This window comes from Aethalodelphis obliquidens, unplaced genomic scaffold (assembly GCF_003676395.1).
Source record: "Aethalodelphis obliquidens isolate GAN/ISIS:26980383/991018 unplaced genomic scaffold, ASM367639v1 scaffold52, whole genome shotgun sequence".
Classification (NCBI taxonomy): Eukaryota; Metazoa; Chordata; class Mammalia; order Artiodactyla; family Delphinidae; genus Aethalodelphis; species Aethalodelphis obliquidens.
Window position 1 is genome coordinate 12490725 of NW_020837996.1, and position 19912 is coordinate 12510636.

General features: G+C 37.9%; 1 protein-coding gene across 2 annotated transcripts in view; it reads right to left on the minus strand.

Annotated features, from left to right (window-relative positions):
- Positions 1–19912, minus strand: part of GABRG2 (gamma-aminobutyric acid type A receptor subunit gamma2) — a 123419-nt gene that overhangs the window by 3780 nt on the left and 99727 nt on the right. Inside the window, exons 7-9 of one of the 2 annotated variants that reach the window (XM_027084378.1) lie at positions 7713–7865; positions 2160–2365; positions 118–141 (exon numbers count right to left, since the gene is read on the minus strand). In XM_027084378.1, the coding sequence (XP_026940179.1) occupies positions 118–141; positions 2160–2365; positions 7713–7865 (383 nt within the window). The remainder of the gene's footprint in view (positions 1–117; positions 142–2159; positions 2366–7712; positions 7866–19912) is intronic. The other variant, XM_027084379.1, reaches the window with a different exon arrangement.

The window sequence follows — 19912 nt, forward strand, 5'->3', positions numbered from 1 at the left end:
CCTCTAGTGGAATGCTAAAATGTCTGCTCATAAAAAATAAATAAAACACCATGTAAGCATTAATAGTCAAATTCAGCAGTTGCATGCAGTGAATTTCCATTCCAAAAAACATTATACCTTGAAGGAAAACATCCGAAGAAGCTTTGGGTTTGTAGACAGAAAAGAGAATCACATTTTTTTAATGAAAAAAGGAAGAAAAAAAAAAGAGAGACAAAATAAGATAAATTAAAAATACATTTTGAAAGCATAGCAAGTGAAACGAACTGAAATTGTAAACAAAGAAGGACAGTTCTGAGCTTGGAATAAAGCATATGCCTAAAGTTGGACAATGAAATTTGGTGATTGACTGCTAGTGAAATCTCCAGTAAATTAACCCACAGTGATCTAACTGCAAAGGCCAGTATTGTTCACGTGTGAGGAAGCTTTCTATTGCCCGTTTTCCCTGATCAGAAATACTGATTTCATTTTCTAATTATCATCAAGGAGGCCTTACTAGGAGAGCCTTGACACAATGAACCCAAGGGCATATTAAATGGGAAAATGAAATTTCAGCTTCTCATTCACAGCTTGGGCTCTTGATAGTTCTGATAAATCATCTAATTGGCTTAAAAGGGGGAAATGCATGAAGTTCTCAGGTAATTTCATTTTTGCAGGTTCTTCAATTCCCTTTCTCCTCTGCCTTCTTTTCTTCTGCCATCTCATGACCCTGGCTTAAGGAATCCAAGTGTTTTGTATCTCTGCAACAAAATCCACTGCACAATAGAGGAGGGCTTTGTCCTAAGCCAGTCCTCACATCCCGGTTTCTACTGCCAGGTAATAATGCTGAGTGTCTGTAGAACAATCTTTGGGGGGGGAAAATGAAATAGCAAGTGAAGGAGGGGAAGAAAACAAAGAACAACACAACAAGGAAAATAAACTAAGGATAGAGAAAATGCAAAGGTAAAGAGAGGCAATACAGACAGAGAAAGAAAGGGCTGCATAAAGTATAGTGAATATTTGGGCAATTAAAGATAACAGTTTCTTTTGCATTAATCATCAAGAATAATGATGCTTCTTCACCTGTTATATAATGTCTTACATTCAAATAAACACGTGCAATTTGTAGAATTTCACCTGGGTTTCTGGAGATGCATCAGGATGCAGTCTAGCATTAGCTAGATTCTGTGGTTATAATTCAGCTCCCCAAAGCCCGTGGGTCAGAAAGCTGGCCACTATCATGACCCTCATAGCCCTTAGAGCAGAAGACCAGGAAAGGCTATAAATTCAGGAGTTCCTTTGCCCCAGTATTGTAAGGAAATGGACTAATTTTCATGGGGCCTCCTATGAACCAAACACTGTGTTTAAGTGGGCAAACGGGTGGCTATATGCTCTTTCAACATCCATAATAAAAGACAGTTGCTTTAGGCATTTATATTTATGCTTCATCAACTCTATTTAAAGTTAGGTGGCAAGGTGAAGCCATCCTACCTGTTTCCAAGTCACTGAACTCAATCCAGGTTGGTAACTGCGTAAATCATCAACATCAACCACCATCATCAACTATAATTGTAAAGTACTATGTAATGTTTTTTACATCCATTACCCCATTTATTCCTCACAGCAGCCTCCTATGTCTTTTTTGTAATACTCATTTTATATATGAGAAGATAAAAAAGGGAGGCTAAAAAAATACATTTTAACTATAAAACCAATAGAAGTCCTCTGGCAATGCACACACACACACACACACACATTATTTGCAGCAGTGTGGTGATCCCTGAAACTTTAAGAACCTTGTGGCTTCCTATTGGAAATCATTGGATGAAAAATTTAAGTTAAAACATCAATAATTTAAAAATATTAGTTAAGAGGCAGAAAGATGAAAATCAATGAAACCTAAAATAACAAGCTACTAGAAGATGAATGCATTGTTCAGCCATGGTTATACTCCCAATGAAATAGAGAGAGCAAGAGCCTGCCTTAGTGAATCAGGTCTCTCCCAAGTAACTGATGACCTTAATGAATCCTTATGGCCTGGCCAAACCCACACAGTCCCTTTTCATCTTGCAGCCCAAAGTGTGGATAGACTGCAGACAGGCTAAGCAAGACCAAACCAAAACAAAACCAGGTGACCTCTGTGCATACAAATGTCAAAGGTCCCAATAAGAAATGATACATACAGGGTTTTTCTTCTTTTTGTCTTTGTCCTTGCTTGGTTTCCGGTTGCTGACAAAATAATGCAGGGTGCCGTACTCCACCAAAGCAGAGAAGACAAAGATGAAGCAAACAGATACGAAGAGATCCATTGCCGTGACGTAGGAGACCTTGGGGAGCGACTTCCGAGCAATGGTGCTGAGGGTAGTCATCGTCAAGACAGTGGTAATGCCTGCAAGAAGACACAACAAAACAGATCATGTGACCACACCAGCAAGGTGGATAACTGTCACTAATAAAACCAGACGTGTTTTGTGACTTCTGAGGAGCAACCTCAGTATTGGGAAAGGAGGTGTAACTCAGATTCATTCACTCAGTTCACAGATGTGTATTGCCCGCCTACTACGTATCATCTACTGTATGTGCTGAGAAACGTGCTGAAAATGTGCTGAGAAATAAAATAGACATGGTCCCTGCCCACATGTCCCTCGTATTTCAGCGAAAGACACCACCATGGATCAAGTAAGCAAAGAAAAGTATAATTACAAATTATGGTATGTGCCATGCAGAAGAGCAGGGATGATCAGAACTTACTTAGATGGAAGGCCTCTTTGAGGAGGTGATATTTGAGGCGAAGCTTAAAAAATTAGAAGAAACCAACCTTTTGGCTATTAGCACTAAATAAATTAAAGGGAGGTTCTGAGGAAGGGAAACCTTACCTGTTTTTGAATTTTTAAACTACCTGGCTTCTGGGGATGGGCGGGGAAATCATGGTGATGCTGGGGAAGTCGAAGTTCAATCATGCAGAGCATGCACAGGAGTTTGCATTTTATTCAAAGTGCAAGGAGAAGTCATTTAAAAGTATTAAATAGAGGAGGTGCGTTGTGTACGACTGACATGTTCTGATGGATAAATTCTTTAGAGGCTATCTGTGATGAAAATAGGTATCTCAGAAGTAATATCATAACTAATATTTACTGAAAACTTCCTCATGCCAGGCACTCTGATAAGCATTTTATGTGCATTCTCCCTTTGAATCTTTACAGCAGATATTTTCATTTTGATTTTATAGTTGAGGAAAAGGAGGCGAAAGGACCAGTGCCATGTCAGACGGTAAAGTAGCAGAAGGATTTAAACACAAAAATTAAATGTCTGATTTCAAAACACTTCTTTTCCCCCTTGTGCAACAGTGCCCAAGCAAACAAGTCCTCCCCAATAACTGTTTAATAACAAAGAACAAAACTAAGACAGCCTATATGTATCTACAGGGGAAGGGTCAGGGGCTTACCTTCTGTAACAGCTATGTTAATTATAATAAAGGCAACACAGATTCAGTATCTGCATAGGTTATAGCTCCAGTTATAGGAACTTAAGTCACTTCAACAGTCTAAATTTCTGCATCTGTTAGTGATCGTGTCTAGTCTATATACTTTGTGACAACAGATAAGAAATATATCTTGATGTCCATTGTAATCCCATAGTGAGTATAGTGCTAGGACTCAATAAATATCAAATGAATAAATAAAACAAGTGAAGAATAGTGTATATATGAAAGACTAGAGACTCAACCTGCATTTGAAAATAGGAATCCACATTGATGACTTGGGGGAGATAGATACTGTTCTGTGCAATTAAAACTAACACTTAAGAATCTCTTCCTTTGGCCAAGTACGATGTTAAGTACTTGTATAATTAATTATCCCACAAAATCCTCACAATGACGTAAGCACTGTTATCCTTGTTTTGTTTTGTTTTGTTGCAGGTGAAAAAACCTGAGTACAGAAGGAATAAACTAGTTAAGTGATAGAGATGACACACAAGCCTAGCAAGTCTGACTTTAAACGCAATGCTCTGAACCACATTGTTGTATTTCCTCTCTATAAATAGGTCCATAATATGCAGGATGTTTTTGTTCTTAAGGCAGGTGGGTTAAAACTTTCAAGTGCACATACGAGTTATATACATGCTTACTTTCAAACACTTTCCAATTTTGTTAAGGGTTTTCATGGTCTATCTTTTTCTGGGAGCTATTGTAAATTCCTAATTTGGGATATGATGTAGATATGTGGGTCTTCCATGTTGTCATGACGGAAACATAAGAATGGGCAGGTTTCTCAATTACAAACTGGGGATGGTAGTGACTGGGGGAACTCCCTAAGGCTCTTGGGAAGACTCAATTAAATAAGGCACATGGAGTGACAATTCCTAGTAAAATCTCAATAAATAGAAGGTGTTATTATCATTTATTTTAGAGAAGAAAGATCTGCTTCTCAAACTAAAAAAAAGCTTCACTTAGGTTGTCTATACGTTAATTCACGTAGAAGTTTTTGATTATACCTAATCACAGCTGATGTTTTTGTGGGGGAATTTCAAAACTAAATTGGCACTTTGGTCTTCACATTCAGGCCTCAAACCACATATGACCTATGAGAAGTGAAAATGTCAGTATTCACAGTAGATACCATGGATAAGTTCACTTGAGACAATATGGCCTGTCTCATATTATTAAGTTCACTTAAGACAATGTGGCCTGTTTCATATTATTAGGCTACATGGAAGTTCATCACAGCCATGTAAAAGAAGAATCTTAAAAAAATGCTTCAAGATATTTTCAGGTCTGCCTGGAGCCACAGAGAAGAGAACAATGAAGAATAGACAAATGGTAGTTTTAAGTGATTTGCCAACCAACAACAAGATAGCCTGATGTGGTTTTTTCGTTTGTTTTTAATGTGTTTAAGCCTAGTTTTGCTAAGCAAAGAAATTAGAGTTCTCTTACCTGAGATACATGGAAAAGATCCACAGCTTCTTTCCATTCCTCCAGCTTTGGCATGAAGTAAGCTCTTCAGGCATGTTACCTTACCTCATAACTTGGGTGAAAAATACCAGTTCGTATTGTCCTTGTTTGATCCATCATCCTTACATCATGATTAAACCTCACCAGCTACCACTTGTGTACCAAACTATACTCAAGTGTTATAAGTTCCAAAACGAATATTCCCCATTCTGTGGTGATCTGAGTTTAGAAAGCAGTCAGTCTCTGAGCCACATGGGTATATTTATCTCACTCATCAAATAACTTGGCTCTCTAACTGTTCCATGGCAATAAACTTGAAGTTCACAGGTGTTTAATGTCATCTGGTTCAACTCTTGATTGTAAACACTGGAAAAGGCAATTGGACTCAGTGAAATCTAGGTCAGTGTTCTTAAACCTGATCACACATTAGAATCACCTGGGAAATTTTGTTTTTCTTTTAATCCTGACACCCAGCCCATGCTGTCAACAAATTAAATAAGCATCTCTTCAGGTTGGACTATGGCAGCTGTACTCTTGAAGGCCCCTTACTGAGTTAAATGTACAGTTAAATCTAAGAAGCACTGATCTAAAGAAGTGAGACAGCAAAGCTAAAACAGAGAAACCAGCTCAGCTCAGCACCCTACCTTTTCCCACGACTGGCCTTCAACAAGGTCTCACCCAGAGCAAATCTAGGTGTCAATCAGCCAAGGTACAGATCTACTCTCTGCTGGCTGTGTGACCTTGTAAATGTCATTTAACCTTACTAAGGTTAGTAAGGTTCCTTAGTAAGGTTCCTCTGCTTCCTTAGCTCTAAAAGTGTGATAATAACCTTTATTATCATTACAACTTCTATGTGAGGCTGTTGTGAAGAGTAGAAAAAGCATGGGGACCATGTTGAAGACGCCTGACTTATAGCAAATGATCAACAAATAAGAGGAGCACCTACCTGCTATTTGCTTGGGGACCCGTCCCTTGTTCCTCAGCCCACTCACCTTGATCCCTTCTCCCACCATGGTCTTGTGCCAGTGAACACTCATTGAATAAGTGGTGGAAATGAGCTACTAGAGTGGTCTTAAGAGGGATTTTGACCAGCAGGAACTGGACTTCAAGAGAATAGATTGATCTAAAATCCTTCCCTTAAAATATTTTTGGAATGGGTAGATTGGAATGCATCAGTGCATTTTTTCCATCCATTCATAAGTGCATACATTCCTTGAATAATCACTGAGGTACCAGCCATGTGCCAGGCACTATACTGGGAGTGAAAAAGACATTTACATTCTGATGTAACGGACATATAAGCATGTAATGCAGTACACTACTCACAATCACAGGTAATAGTCCTTAAGTAATAGACTCAGCACATTTTGGGTTTGTCTTAGCATGTAGCATTAGACAGGACATTATAATTGTTAAGTAGAGCCTGTAACATAAAGTACCTCATATAACAGAAAAACTCAAAATAACTTTATTTTGAAACAGATGGGAGACTAAATTAGGTTTGGAGGAGAACAAAAATGCAAATGTTGTCTTTTTTTCCCAGTAATCATTTCTGCCCTCAGTTTTAATAACGTGGTACAGATCACTTTGTCAGAAAATGACTATAAATGCTAACATTTCTGAGGCCCTACTATGCCTTGTGAACTTTGCATGGAATACCTAATTTTCACCTAATAAAACCCCACAGTTAGGTACAGGAAATGATATATGTTTCACATGTGAGTAAAATGTGATTTGTAGAGACTAAAGGGTATATCCAAGGCCATACCATATGTGTGGGTTGAAATCCAGATTCTCTGGACTTCAAAATCCAAGCTCTTAACTATTACATGATACTGCCTCTCTAGTCAAAGAGTGAGCAAGAAATATGGTTCTAGTTTTCATACAGATGACAAAAGAGGACAGTGGTTTTATAATTCATTTTTCAGTAATTTTAGTTAAGTCTTTAGGAAATTTTATGTAGTATGAGAATTTTATTCATGGGCCTAGACTCCAATGTCCCTGTGAGTCTGTGGCTTTGTCGTAATCTACGTGAGTCCTCTTTCCTTGTGTGAGGAAAAAGATGTGAAACTCCAAGACAGATATCACCATATACAAGAGATCGAGCAAACTGCAAATAATATTAAAAGTGGAGAGAGGGGTCCCAGAATTTCACAGGTAATTATGTTTTCCCCCAAATAATCTTTTCAATGGTTCTTCTATAAGGAGCCAATTACTGTGTATGTATGTCTTCAAATGTCACAATAATTATGCATGTTGAAATTAATCAATAGCCAGTGGTGTGCTAGTAAATGTGTAACAATTGATTCCCTAGAGAAAAGGTGCCCCTGAGTTTTAGTGTTTGCCTATTTCCATGTTGTTAATATCTTCACCATGGTTGATTTCACTACCAATGTGGCATCACTGAACACAACTTGGGGAAAAGATAAACACAATCAGCTCTCATGAGCTGGTGTGAGCAGCTCTAGTGTACTACTGCCCCGAGATCAAAACAAAAAAATCTACTGAAAAGAAAAGGTTTCTTCCCCCCCACCCCCAAGTTAATTTAAATTACTTAAAAACTTACTGAAGAAAGCCTATGGAGGTAATTTAGCAAAACAAAACTAGGAAACTTTATACACTGCTTCTTTTTTTTAATATGCTAGTTTTCTTTAAAATGAAACACATGGCATTTCTATGTAATTGATGACTGAATTAAAAGCAAGTCAGTTTTTAAAGGGGAATAAAGATTAGTCATATTTGGTACTTACCTTGGGACAGTACAACACAAAGAATTGTGTCTCACCTAAAGAAGTTCTGGCTGGAACGGCATCCTTATTGATCCAGAAAGACACCCAGGATAGGACAACGATGAGTGTGCAGGGGATGTAGGTCTGGATGGTGAAGTATCCCATTCTTCTGCTCAGGTCAAAATAGACAGTCATGACCACGTAATCCCCTGGAACAGAACAAAGATAGACCATGAAAACCCTTAACAAAATTGTAAAGTGTTTGAAAGTAAACATGTATATAACTCGTATGTGCACTTGAAAGTTTTAACCCACCTGCCTTAAGAACCGAAACAACAAAAAGCAAACCCCAACCTGTACTGAATTCTGATCCTTTTAGAAGCAATATGATTACTGATGGAAGGAAACATTTTTGAGCACATTGCTCGTATTTTCTTCTTCCGTGTGATTTTTGACATTGCCTTCTCTGCCTACTTAATACACACAATGTGAAATTTTTTGTTTGGTGGAGAGGGAAAGAAACAGTGTTTCTGCTCTGTGCCTTTCTCGCCTGCCTGTGGTGAATCCTAAGGTTTGTAACAATTTCCTCTTGCTCTCAGGACCTTTCTCCATACAAACCAGAGAGAAATATCCTGGTACTTGGTACTAATAAATGACTGTTTTACTCAGTTTATAAGCACATTTCTGTGCTGAGTCATTTTCTCATACATCCGTTGAATCCTGTGATTTTCCTTCATGGCAGTTAACTTCAGTTTGTAATTTTTATTCATTCGTGTGGTTATTTTTGTAATATCTGTCCCACCTATTAGACTTTATCTTCATGAGTCCACAGACTGTGCCTCCTCTAGCCCATCACTGCCCTATCAGTACTTAGCATCCTGCTTGATTCCAAATAGGCACTCAGTAACATTTGTTGAGTAAATGATTAAATGAATGAATATATTTAAATATAGAGAAAGAAACAAAAATCAAGAAGTTGTATTCTGGAACATTTGGGTTACGAAGGAGTTTATGTAAATAATACAGAGAGTAATCAAGGAATCCAAGAACGACCGTACAGCTATGCATGAGAACAATGTAATGTGACATAATCCCGTCTCTGATTCGTTAAAATCATGATGCATGCATTGTTTTTAAAATTCTATGTCTTTCATTTTGTATGATTCCAAGTGAAATTTTACAAAATTTTAATTTTTGAAGTTAGAAAATATACTATAGAGACATATCCCAGTTACTATATATTTATGCTTCTTTATAGTACTGTTTGAGAACATCAGTTTCAAAGACTATATACACTCTCCCAATGTGAGGCAAAACATGAGACCACTTTTCAAATGTTGCTTCTTTTTTCTTTACTAAATTGTGATTTGTCCTAAAATGCATGGACAATGAAATCCAAATCATGTGTTTTAGTTGAATTACTTGGCTTCATGTCTGTTTCTCTACTTACTTAGATGATTTAGATCTGATTCGAAAATAAGGCGCTTTAGAAGCTTCATGGGGAGAAGACTGACTTAGCTGGGTGGATTTTCACTACCTAGTCCACTTCTTCCTTCCCCCTCTCAAGCTTCACTCCACACCCTTCTAAGCTGCTGAGATAGAAAACCCTTCACTGGGTACTCGTCAAGGGAGTAAAGACTCCTCTAACCCTGCAGTGTTTCCTAAGTGGGGTTATGAATACATCCTAATACTGCCCTTCGGTGGACTGATGGACTGTCACTTGTCTAATTCAGTATCCTGGTTAAGGCAACATTAGTGACCCAGACACTAATTAGGGAACTAGGCTCCCATGGGAATATTGGTTCCCTGTCCAAGAGCAGTGATTAGCCATTATTTAGCAATTATCCCTGAAAAGTTAAAGGTAGGAATTTTCTTATTGAGCATAACTAGATTTTGGTTAGTTCCCTGAGATGATGCTTCTCTGTGTTGATTTATTTGGACTTAAGCTATTTAAAGTCATAGCATTTCATAAATTTGTTTGGTCTTTGTTCTAATTTAGAATATAACAGACGCAGGCGATGATTGAGGAATAAAGACATTTAACTTGAGATGATCCCTATTAATATCTATCATTTTCTTTCCTGTTTCTTTGATCACAATACCAGAGGCGAATTCAAGTTTCTTATTCTACATAGGAAACACAAAGAAAGAGACGTTTTCTTTTTAAATACTAATATTCAGGGGCACTTTTTCTCCCTATTTTCCAAGTCCTTGAGAATACTCTGCGTATTTAAAACATGTTTTTAAATGAAACTTTATGAATTATAGTATTTTAGATAAATCTAGACAATTTTAGTAACTCCTTTTTTACTCCTTATCATGTAAGTGAATGAGAATCTACACTTTGGCATTAATGATCTGACTCTTTTTAAAGGTGAACTTTAATTTTGCCTCAAGTGAACAGATAATTATCTCAATTTAATTCTCCACTTCCCTTCAGGTCAGAATCTAAACTTCTGCAGCCTATTTATCTATCAATTTCTATTTTAAGGTAATAGCTTCTGAGCATCTTTCATCTTTGCCAGCAAATCCAAAGCTTTTCTGTCACTAGATTATGGATTCAAACTTGGGAACAGGCCATTTAAAAGCAAGGCAGCTTCACAGTGACAGCCTGATGCCTGTCATATCTACGGCTCTATCACTTTTTGTATTTTTAAAAACTCTCTGGCTGAGAACCCTATAAAATCAAATCTCTTGAAAGTGCCACATCAGTGATTTCCCCAAGCCCAAAAGGATTAAAGTCAAAGGTGGTTATTTCAGCCACTTCAAATTTATTCTATTGATTGATTCTAACATATGATATTTAAAGTCATAGCATTTTATAAATTAGTTTGGTTCCCTGTTTTTGTCCTAATTTAGAACACACAGAGGCTGTGACTGAGTAGAGAAGACATATAAGTTGAATAACACCCATTAATGTTCAGTTTTTATTTTTTGTAAGATTCTTATGTCTAGTTTTAGGAAGACAGCAACATTAGTGAATAATGAACTTCAGTTATGATTTTTTTAGTTGTGATGTTAACCATTTGAAAGCTTTAAAATTCAGATTTGTTGGAGTGTTTAGGCTCTTATTTCATACATGAAGCTATCTCCTCTTAAAAACTTAATGAGTCCATGATAGAGACATCTTCCCCTCCAGTGAATGCCTGAAATAATAACTATTTTCTGTTTACCAGGAAGGAGGACCTACTATGTGCAGACACTGGGCTGTATGGTTTGCAAATATTATCTTTAAACCTCCTAAACGTTTTGTCAGGATGCTGAAAAAACTAAAACTACTTTGTTCCTCTTCCAAGTTTCTTACTCTACTTAAATATAGTTGAATAGAGTATATATTCCCCACCAGGTTAAGTTGAAGGCATAATTAGTGTTAATATTCTCTTCCTTACATTCCTTTCTCTAGTTTCTTTTTTATTTGTCAACAAATATTTTAATCATTTTTATGCAAAGAACACTATATAAGGTAATGTGGAGATACAGACCGATGGAATCTCACAGACTGATTCTAAATTAAATGGATTAAATGAGAACAAGATTATTTTGTCTCTTACTACAACTCAGAGAGACAGAGAGAGAGATGTATTGAGACAGTGCAATAGATCTTCCTTTATCACTCCTCATTGAATCTGAGGCATAATTCCACAGGGCTGGTTTTGACCACAGGCAGGCAGGAGAGTTTGTTGGCTACAACTTCATTTCGGAAAAGTGTTTTCTGAAATTAGATCTGTACCTCACCTAACACACAACAATAAATTTAAGATCTACTGAAGATTCAGATTTAAGCATGAATATAAATACTACTTAAGGAAAAAATATAATAGAACATCTTCATAACCTTAGTGTGGAAAAGGCTTTGTCAAGTACACCGTAAAACAAACATAAAGGAGAAAAAAATTACAGGTTTACCATGTAAAACTTAGAACTTCTGTATTATAGGTATTTTTCCTTTAAATCATTTTAGAAGGCAAAATACCACATTTGAATAAAATATTTCCCAAAAAAATAGAAATCAAAGGCTAATATCACTTATACATAAGTAATGCTCTTAATTATTGAGAAAGAGACCCACATTTTTAACTAGGCTGAAAAAAATGAATGGACAATTCATAGATACTAAATACAAGAAAAGATTCTCAACTTCAGTAGTGATCAGTGAAATGCAAAGTAAAATCATAGTATTTCATTCTTAGCCTATCATATCAGGGAAAAAAATAAACTGGTAATTTCTAGTACTGACAAAACATGGACAGAGAACAGAGCTACACACTCTTGGTAGGGGTGTACACTGACGTAAGCTGGAAGGTAACCTGGAAGCACATAATATATTTTACTTCTAGATATTTGGAATAAACACTGCAAAAAAAAAAGTTTATTAAATATTACCTTTCAATTGGCACCAAGTTGTTTTCAAGATTTGCTCCGTGCCCAAAAGTATGAGCAGAATACCCAGTCCTTGGGCAGAATCCCAATCCCTGACCTTATGCACCTAGAGCATTGTGGGAGAGGAAAGGCTTTCAAATTCAGTCAGCTGCTAACGTCTATGCATGTCACTCCCAAGTGTTTCTGCATCTGTCACTCGCCAACCATTCCCAGTCATGGCTTAGGCTCTCAGCTCTTCTGGAATTACATTCAACGTTTTTCTGGCAACTAGGTCCTTGGAGGTCAAGAGAGGGCAAAATAGCTAAACTGTAATCCTTGCCATGAGGGAGTCCTCAGGCTAAAAAAGACATATGAATATAGTGTCACTACTCCAAGACACAAGGACTCTAATAAAGCACACAGATGCTAATTTATCTTACATACCCTGATTAGATGAAGTTTCTGGCAAGCACATTTTTGAAAGTTCTGCTTAAATGTCAATCTTCCCAAACCTTTAGAGATGCATGCTTCTCTTCACAGAAAGTCCAAACTCCTTAGTGTGGCATGCAAGGCTGTCTGTAATTTGAGTTTAATCTAGGTTTCTCTCCCTCTCATTATTCCCTTCATGTTCTCTAAGCCCTAGACAAAGTAAATATTTTCATTTCATGCTTCTATGATTTTCCTGTCTTTATTCTTCCTGGCATCATATCTCTCCCAGATTCCCAACTTATCTCTTCAATCCTTTTCCTCATTCCAACCTTCCAGCTGCCCCCAACACCAGCACACCCTGCACACATATACCCTGTACTGTGACTAGACCTGTGCTAAGTGGTAGCCATCTTAAGTAAAATTGAAAACTAAAAAAAATTTTAAATTCTATTTCCTCAGTTGATCAAGCCACACTTCAAGTGCTTAACAGCTATTTATATATTTATATATAAAATTATAAAAGTTACTAAATTATAGAAAGCTCAATTGGACAGTGCTGGTCTAAGCTAATCCTTCTAGAATGCATTTATGCTCATGCCATTCCCTTCAAGTTTTTCAGAATAAAATCCATTCTACTCAACACGTGATTCTAGTCCATTTTGCCCTGGTCCACAATGAACCATCCCAGCTGTGTCTCACACCATTTATAATCTCTCCACTTTATGCCCACCCAACCTGATTTACCTTCTGCTCTCCCAAGGGGTCCTGTTCATTCTTTTGTCCTCATTTGCCTATGTTGCCTCCAATTTCTGAAATACTTTCCACACCTCCAATCATGTCATATACATATACCTCCAAACCCTTCCACTATTGTCCACTGATATCAGGACACATTAAAAGTCTTTAACTTGTCCTGTAAGACTTCGTGTCGTCTTTTCCCTGACTATTCTCCAGCTTCATCTTAAATAGTATTTCTTTACACTCCAGCTGGGGTTCTTGCAGTTCCTTAAATGCTCTCTGCTACCTCTCACGTTAGGGTCTTTTCACATGCTGATTCCCTCAGCTCAAAGTCTAATATCCCCATCTCTACTTAACTCCATTCTTTCTTCAGATGCCGATTAATGTATCCCATCATCAGAGAAGCCATTATTCGATCAGATGTTCTCAGTAAGATCTCATAGCACCACATGACTCTCATAGAGCTGATCTTAATTGGAAGTATATGATTGGTATGAATATTGAATTACATTTTAGACTATAATTAACCCATGGGCTCCATGACAGAAGCAGCTATAGCTATTTAGCTCACTATTTCATTCTCAGCATCTAGTACAGTGCCTGGTACACAGAAGGAATTCAACAATTATTTGTTAAATGAATAAATGCTGTAGCTCAGATGGCCATGAAAAAAAATTCCGGATGAACTATACACCCAAAGCATTTAAGACCAAGGCAGAGATCAACATGGGCTTTTAAAATATTAAACGTTACTTTAGAAATTATTGCTTCTGGAGATATTTTTTACTGGATACCTTGCTGAACTTAATCCCCAAAGATGTGGATATAAGGACACAGTGAGCTGTTAGTAGTCTTAGCTGCTTGCCAAGAAGAAAAAAAAGAAGAAAAATCAGCTGCATCAGAGTGGCTACACCATTCTGGCTTATTAAAGAATCGATTGGTGATTTGAGCGTCTCAGCTAGATGCAATTAGGGAAGGAAGAGGACAAAGGGCTGAAAAAGCCATCAGTCTTCCACATTAAGTCTAATACGTGTGCTTTCATTTCAAAACTTCACCATTATTATTTCATCTGTTGTTTGTTCAAGCTCATATGGTAATGAAAAAAGAACAAAATAGCAATTGGGGAGAATACAATGAAAAATAAAAAGTGTAATTTATAATTATTTTCCAGGCTAAATCTATCTTTTCAAAACTCCCTGTGACTGTCTGCACTGAGGAAAGGGAGCACAGATTTGTCTTGAAGAACAGGAGCTGCTTCAAGTTAGAAGCCAAGGTGGAGTCCAGAATTCCTGCAAGGGTGACGTGTTGGGGTTTAGCTGTTAGAAAATGGGGAGTGAGGGAAGCAGGCAAGGGCAGCAGAAAAAACCTAAGCATGGATTTGCTTCAGCCTGAGGAGGAGAGCTTCCAGGAGGTTCTGGAACAAACTGTGCCACAGAGTTAGTCCCACCCTGAGGCCAGAGCAGCAGTCATTTGTACTCCACAGGCTAAGGTGGGGTGGTCTTAATCTCCTAGTTCATATGGCTCTAGGCTGGTCAAAGGCAGTTCTCCAGAGAAGCGGACAGTCATGAGCTGCTAGCAGCCAACCCTTGCAGCACCCGAGCAATGGGCGCACCAGCTCAGAAAAGGTAATGGGAAGGAGGGGATATCAAAAATGTCCACTGCAAGGACTGTGGTGTCAGGCTGGGTTCTAAAGGTCTAGTCCTGTCACTCACTGGTTGTATGATTTTAGGCAAGTGCCTTAACTCTCTTCCTTATCTGTAAAGTAGGGATGATAAGAGAATATACCTCATAGGGTTATCATGACCATAAAAAGAGTTAAGATATATAACGTGCCTGGTAAATTCCTGGCACACAGTAAAAGGCCTATTAATGTCAGTTATGATTACAAAGTAGTGTAATCTGTGGAATATAATTAACACCATTCTGGCACATACAAGCATAGAAGTGCTACTAAACATTCAAAAGAGAAAGTTAGAAAGGGTCCTAGCGTTTATACAATCAAGTCTATCCTCTTCAAGGTTCAACAATTGAGACCCATTGAAAAAGACAGGTGTTTTATCCAAGGACACAGAGTGGCAGACCCAAGACTCCCGCCTCCTAAACCAGTACTCTTTTTGTAGTAAACAGCCTGCCCATTTTGAGCCAGTGGTAAGGATCATGGAGAAAAAGCAAAAAGGCAGAGAGTTGAGCAATTACTGAATGGGGTTAATATAGAAAGCTGGTATGGATGACTGGGGGCCCCAATCATAACAAGAAAAATTCCTCTCATTTATTCTTAAACCTTATATAATAGACCTGTTACTTTTAGGAGGATTGAAATTCATTTGTCTAGAATGCCAGCCTAACAACCATTCTAGAATTTTCCTCTTGGAGAACAGCTCTAGATGAAAGGAAATTCAATATTGGCAAAGCCTCCAGATAGTGGTTTTCTCTAGGTTCAAACAGGACCTAGGTATTTGCTAAGATCTCAGTTCCCTGCACTCTTTTCTAGAACACTCTTTTTTTTTTTTTTTTTTTTTTTTTTTTGCGGTACGTGGGCCTGTCACTGCTATGGCCTCTCCCACTGCGGAGCACAGGCTCCAGACGCGCAGGCCCAGCGGCCATGGCTCACGGGCCCAGCCGCTCCGCGGCATGTGGGATCCTCCTGGACCGGGGCACGAACCCGTGTCCCCTGCATCGGCAGGCGGACTCTCAACCACTGCGCCACCAGGGAAACCCTAGAACGCTCTTTTTATTAGTGTAATAGCTTCTCTTCCCTACCCTCTGAAAAAGCCACCACTGATTCTTAGCTCAACGAGGCTTTTGAAATTTTGAGCCCATCATCAAATTCCCACACTGTAGCAAATGAATCCACCTTGGGATTTATATAAATAAAACAACTCTGGCTCAGAAATCTAAAGGTGAAGATACAAATGAATGCATTTGCTACTTTGATCCATTCAAAAGAAACGCAACATCCCAGTGTATTTAAACTTAACTCTTACAAACATCTGACTAGATACTAAAACGTGTTTTACATAAGGGCAGAGTAGTTCACTGTAGTGGAAAATATACAGGATCCAGTCTGAGAATTCAAGTATTAGTGATGTCATTAACAAGGTGCAGGGATTTGGGTAAATTGTTCAATTTCTCCCAGTAAAATAGGGATAATCACACCTATCACTAGGGCTGTGGTGAAAAACCATATTTTCTAATGGTAGGGAACGTGTTTTGTCACCTTTCAGAGACAGTGTATAGATGAGTGGTACATGCAGCTTCCTGTTCAGTGATTTTTGTTGTTGTTGTTGTTAGCCTCTGTTAAAGGCTACCTGCAACTGTCAGGAACAATAGTTAAGAAGTCAGCCTTGTTCTTGTTTATATGAACATATCATTTTAATATAGTTCACAAATTTATGTCACAAAAATTGCATATTTTTTTCTGTTCAACTTGGACTCTGAAGTACAGGCTAATTACACAGCAACATGGCTTGGTATTGAAAGGTAACAAAATATCCTTTTATGTGTGGTTACTCCTTATGTAGCATATTACAGTGATACCACCAGATCTCACAATGTTTCTCTTTGAGAAGTCTCATTTCAGGTAAAATTTTAAAATGTGAATTCATATTCCACTTAGTTCTCCTGGCTTCAAGTTGCTGACTGGAAATATTTTTAATAGCTCAGAAAAGAGATACCAATAAGAAACACACACCATACTAGAGTAATATCTGTCTGTCAACTTTGATAAGAAAATTAGACTGGCTTAATGGAGGTATCAGTGAAAATCTGAGAAATCCTGAGAAAGATAGCAGTCATTTACTTCCAGTCAACCTGAGGTACATGCTAGCTGGGGAAGGACTTTATGCTCCTTGTAATTAGAAATTTCAATTGATTTGTCACAGTTATCATCCCAGGGCTACAGAAAAGTGACCAATATGTTATATTTTGCCATTCTGGCATAGAAATGATGAGACTGTACTCCTTAGGAGACGAGTAGAAATCCCAGGCATCATCTTTGGAAAGAAGCAAGACTTCCCAGTAGGAAAAGGCATGGTTCATAGTTCAGCCCCCGGAAAATGAAGTCTTTAGGCATAAGCGGCCACAGGTTTTCATCATCTCTCATTTTTTCCTGACCTATTAAATAGGAATTCCCACCCTTTCAGAAGTACCGGATAGAAAACATTGCCCGCTGACTTCTTCCCAATGTATTCATTCTGTGTTATCTGATTGATGAAATTGGCACAGTTAGCCAATTTCCTTACTTGTGTTTCCTTATTAGATGGATCTGACAGTCACTTGTGTCTGTTCTCCATTTGGTTAGCTCTCCTGAGTCAAACCATGGACTCATTTTTAGAGGTTAATCTAGAGCTTTATCTCACTTAGTCCCTGCTACAGGGACTCAGTGGGAGCCAGCCAGTTAAGCAAGTATGTTGGTCTTGCACACCCAACTCTCCTTTGAGTTGGTTAATACCAAAGATTAGATTTGGATGAGCTACAGTAAGAATCCCAACTCTGACTACAAATTTATCCTCTAAACCAATGCTACCAGCAATGAAGATGATATTTGAACTCTGTTGAATTTATGAATGCATCTCACAAATGGTTTCAAAGTCAGGAGACAAAGAGAAATATTATTAGTAATTGTACCTCAAAACCCAGAAAACTCTTCTGGAGAAATAAACATATTAGCAAAAATACTTTATTTTCTCATTTTTTTTTCACTCTTTCAATGGGCCTGGCATAACTTTGCCTTTGAAGGCAGACATGCTTAGTCTAACCCAGGCACTGACATTTGCTTAAAGAAAAGACACCACAGAGGTTGAGAAACCTAATGTTACCAGAAACCAAGCTTTCTAAAGTGACTTTGAAAGCAGCTGGAAAAAGAACATCTGAATTCAGGCAACTGCAGGCAATCATTGCAAAAGGTCAGATCACAAAATGTTCCCAAAGATGTCAAATCACTCCTAGGGATACTCTGCACAATTGTAGGCTTAAAAACTTGATCTCACTTGCTCTTTGCTCTATGCCCAAGCACTCCATTTTAAAGGTTTGTTTTTTGTTTGTCTTGTTTCATTTTGTTTTCCTTCCTGCTGGAATTCTTTCACCCAGGAAGTTGTGCATTTTGTGATATTCAAGGTAGTTTTTAAGATGTCTGTCAAAAGTCATTACTACCGTAAAATATATCAACTACATCATAAATTATATCTACTACATAGAGTTGGTTCTAGAAAAGCACTGCGACTCACAGTCAGTGCGTGGGTTCTAATTCCTGTCTGGCTATGATCTTGTTGTGTGATCTTGGGTAAACCTCTTTCTCCTCTTTTGTCTGCTTTACAAAATATGACTAATTTAATTAGATAACAGACCTTGTGGAAATCCTATACCAAATGTTAAATATTATTTTAATATTGAAAAATTATTATTAGTGATGTTATTTAAATCTGCATATTTGAAATATATGTCCAGATTTCACCAATGGGAGTTTTAAAATCTATTTAAAAAAAAAAGAAGGAATGAGACATTTAACCAAAAAAAAGAAAAAAACACTAGCTATTTCTTAGTTGGACACTCATTTGCTCCATAACCTTGAGCAGATTATTTAATGCCTGTTGTCTCGGTTTTCTCACATGGAGAAATGCAGATGATAGTCACCCTTACATCACAGAGTTGTGATGAGGATTAAGTAGAATGATTCCTGTAGAGTGTTTATAACATAGACTGAGACACAGTAGGTGCTTAATATGTGTTCCTGAATGTTATGACCATTTTTTTCCTTTTTAAATGTCTTTACAAAAGTCAGACATATGTATGACCTTGAGAATTTAGTTGTATATAGAGCTTTTCATATTGATTTATATTTACAATAAATATTTCTATTTTTCTCCACCTGTCAGAAAATCAAAAGCTTAATCTCATTCTTTCCTCCTCTGGTTTTAAACCTAAAGATTCTATAGCTCTACACCTCACAGGACCTCACCTTTTGCTCTGTAACGGCCACTTGGGGTAAAAGAAAAGAGGGCAGAATAATCCATTCTCTTCCTTCCCCTGAGAAGACTCCATTACAGACCAAAGCATGAGAAGGCCACAGTGCAGCCGTGAGAGCAGAAGCCTCCCTATTTGTGGGCAGCAGGCCTTGTGCTTGAGGTGTGAGTCTTTGCAGACTCAAGAGTCCACCTCAGAGCCGGTGAGACGACATCTGTCCTGCCTCTGCTTCACTGGTAGCACAATCGCTTCCTTCTATCCACCAAAACACCCCTGTAGTGGACTTGCTTGTGTAATCAATGAAAACAATATGAAAACTTGAAAAATGTAGGCAACCACATCCACTTTCAGATTATATTTGGGATTCAGACCTCAGGGCTGTCTTGGTTTTCAATTTATATGTCCAAGAATGAATTCTAGCATCAGTGTGTTTGCCACATAGAGTGTTGTGTCTCTTCCATTTTGTACAGGACAGTCTAGACCAGGGGGTTGATGCCCAGCATTCTCTGTCCACAGGGACGATGAGGATTTTGTTTCTGAGCAACATGGGCCTCTATGAGCAGCTGTTCTGAGAGGACGATCGTGTGAGTTGTAGTATGCAGCATTTGCTATCTGACTTCTGCTATAGCAGGAGTGATGTAGGAGATTATCAAAAGCCTTCCAAATCCATGTGTTGTTTTTTTTTTTTGAGTTGGCACTTGCTTTATTTTCGCAGATGGTATTCTGTGTCTAATCAGCGTCAAGAACAATGGTGTAATGCTCTGCTCAC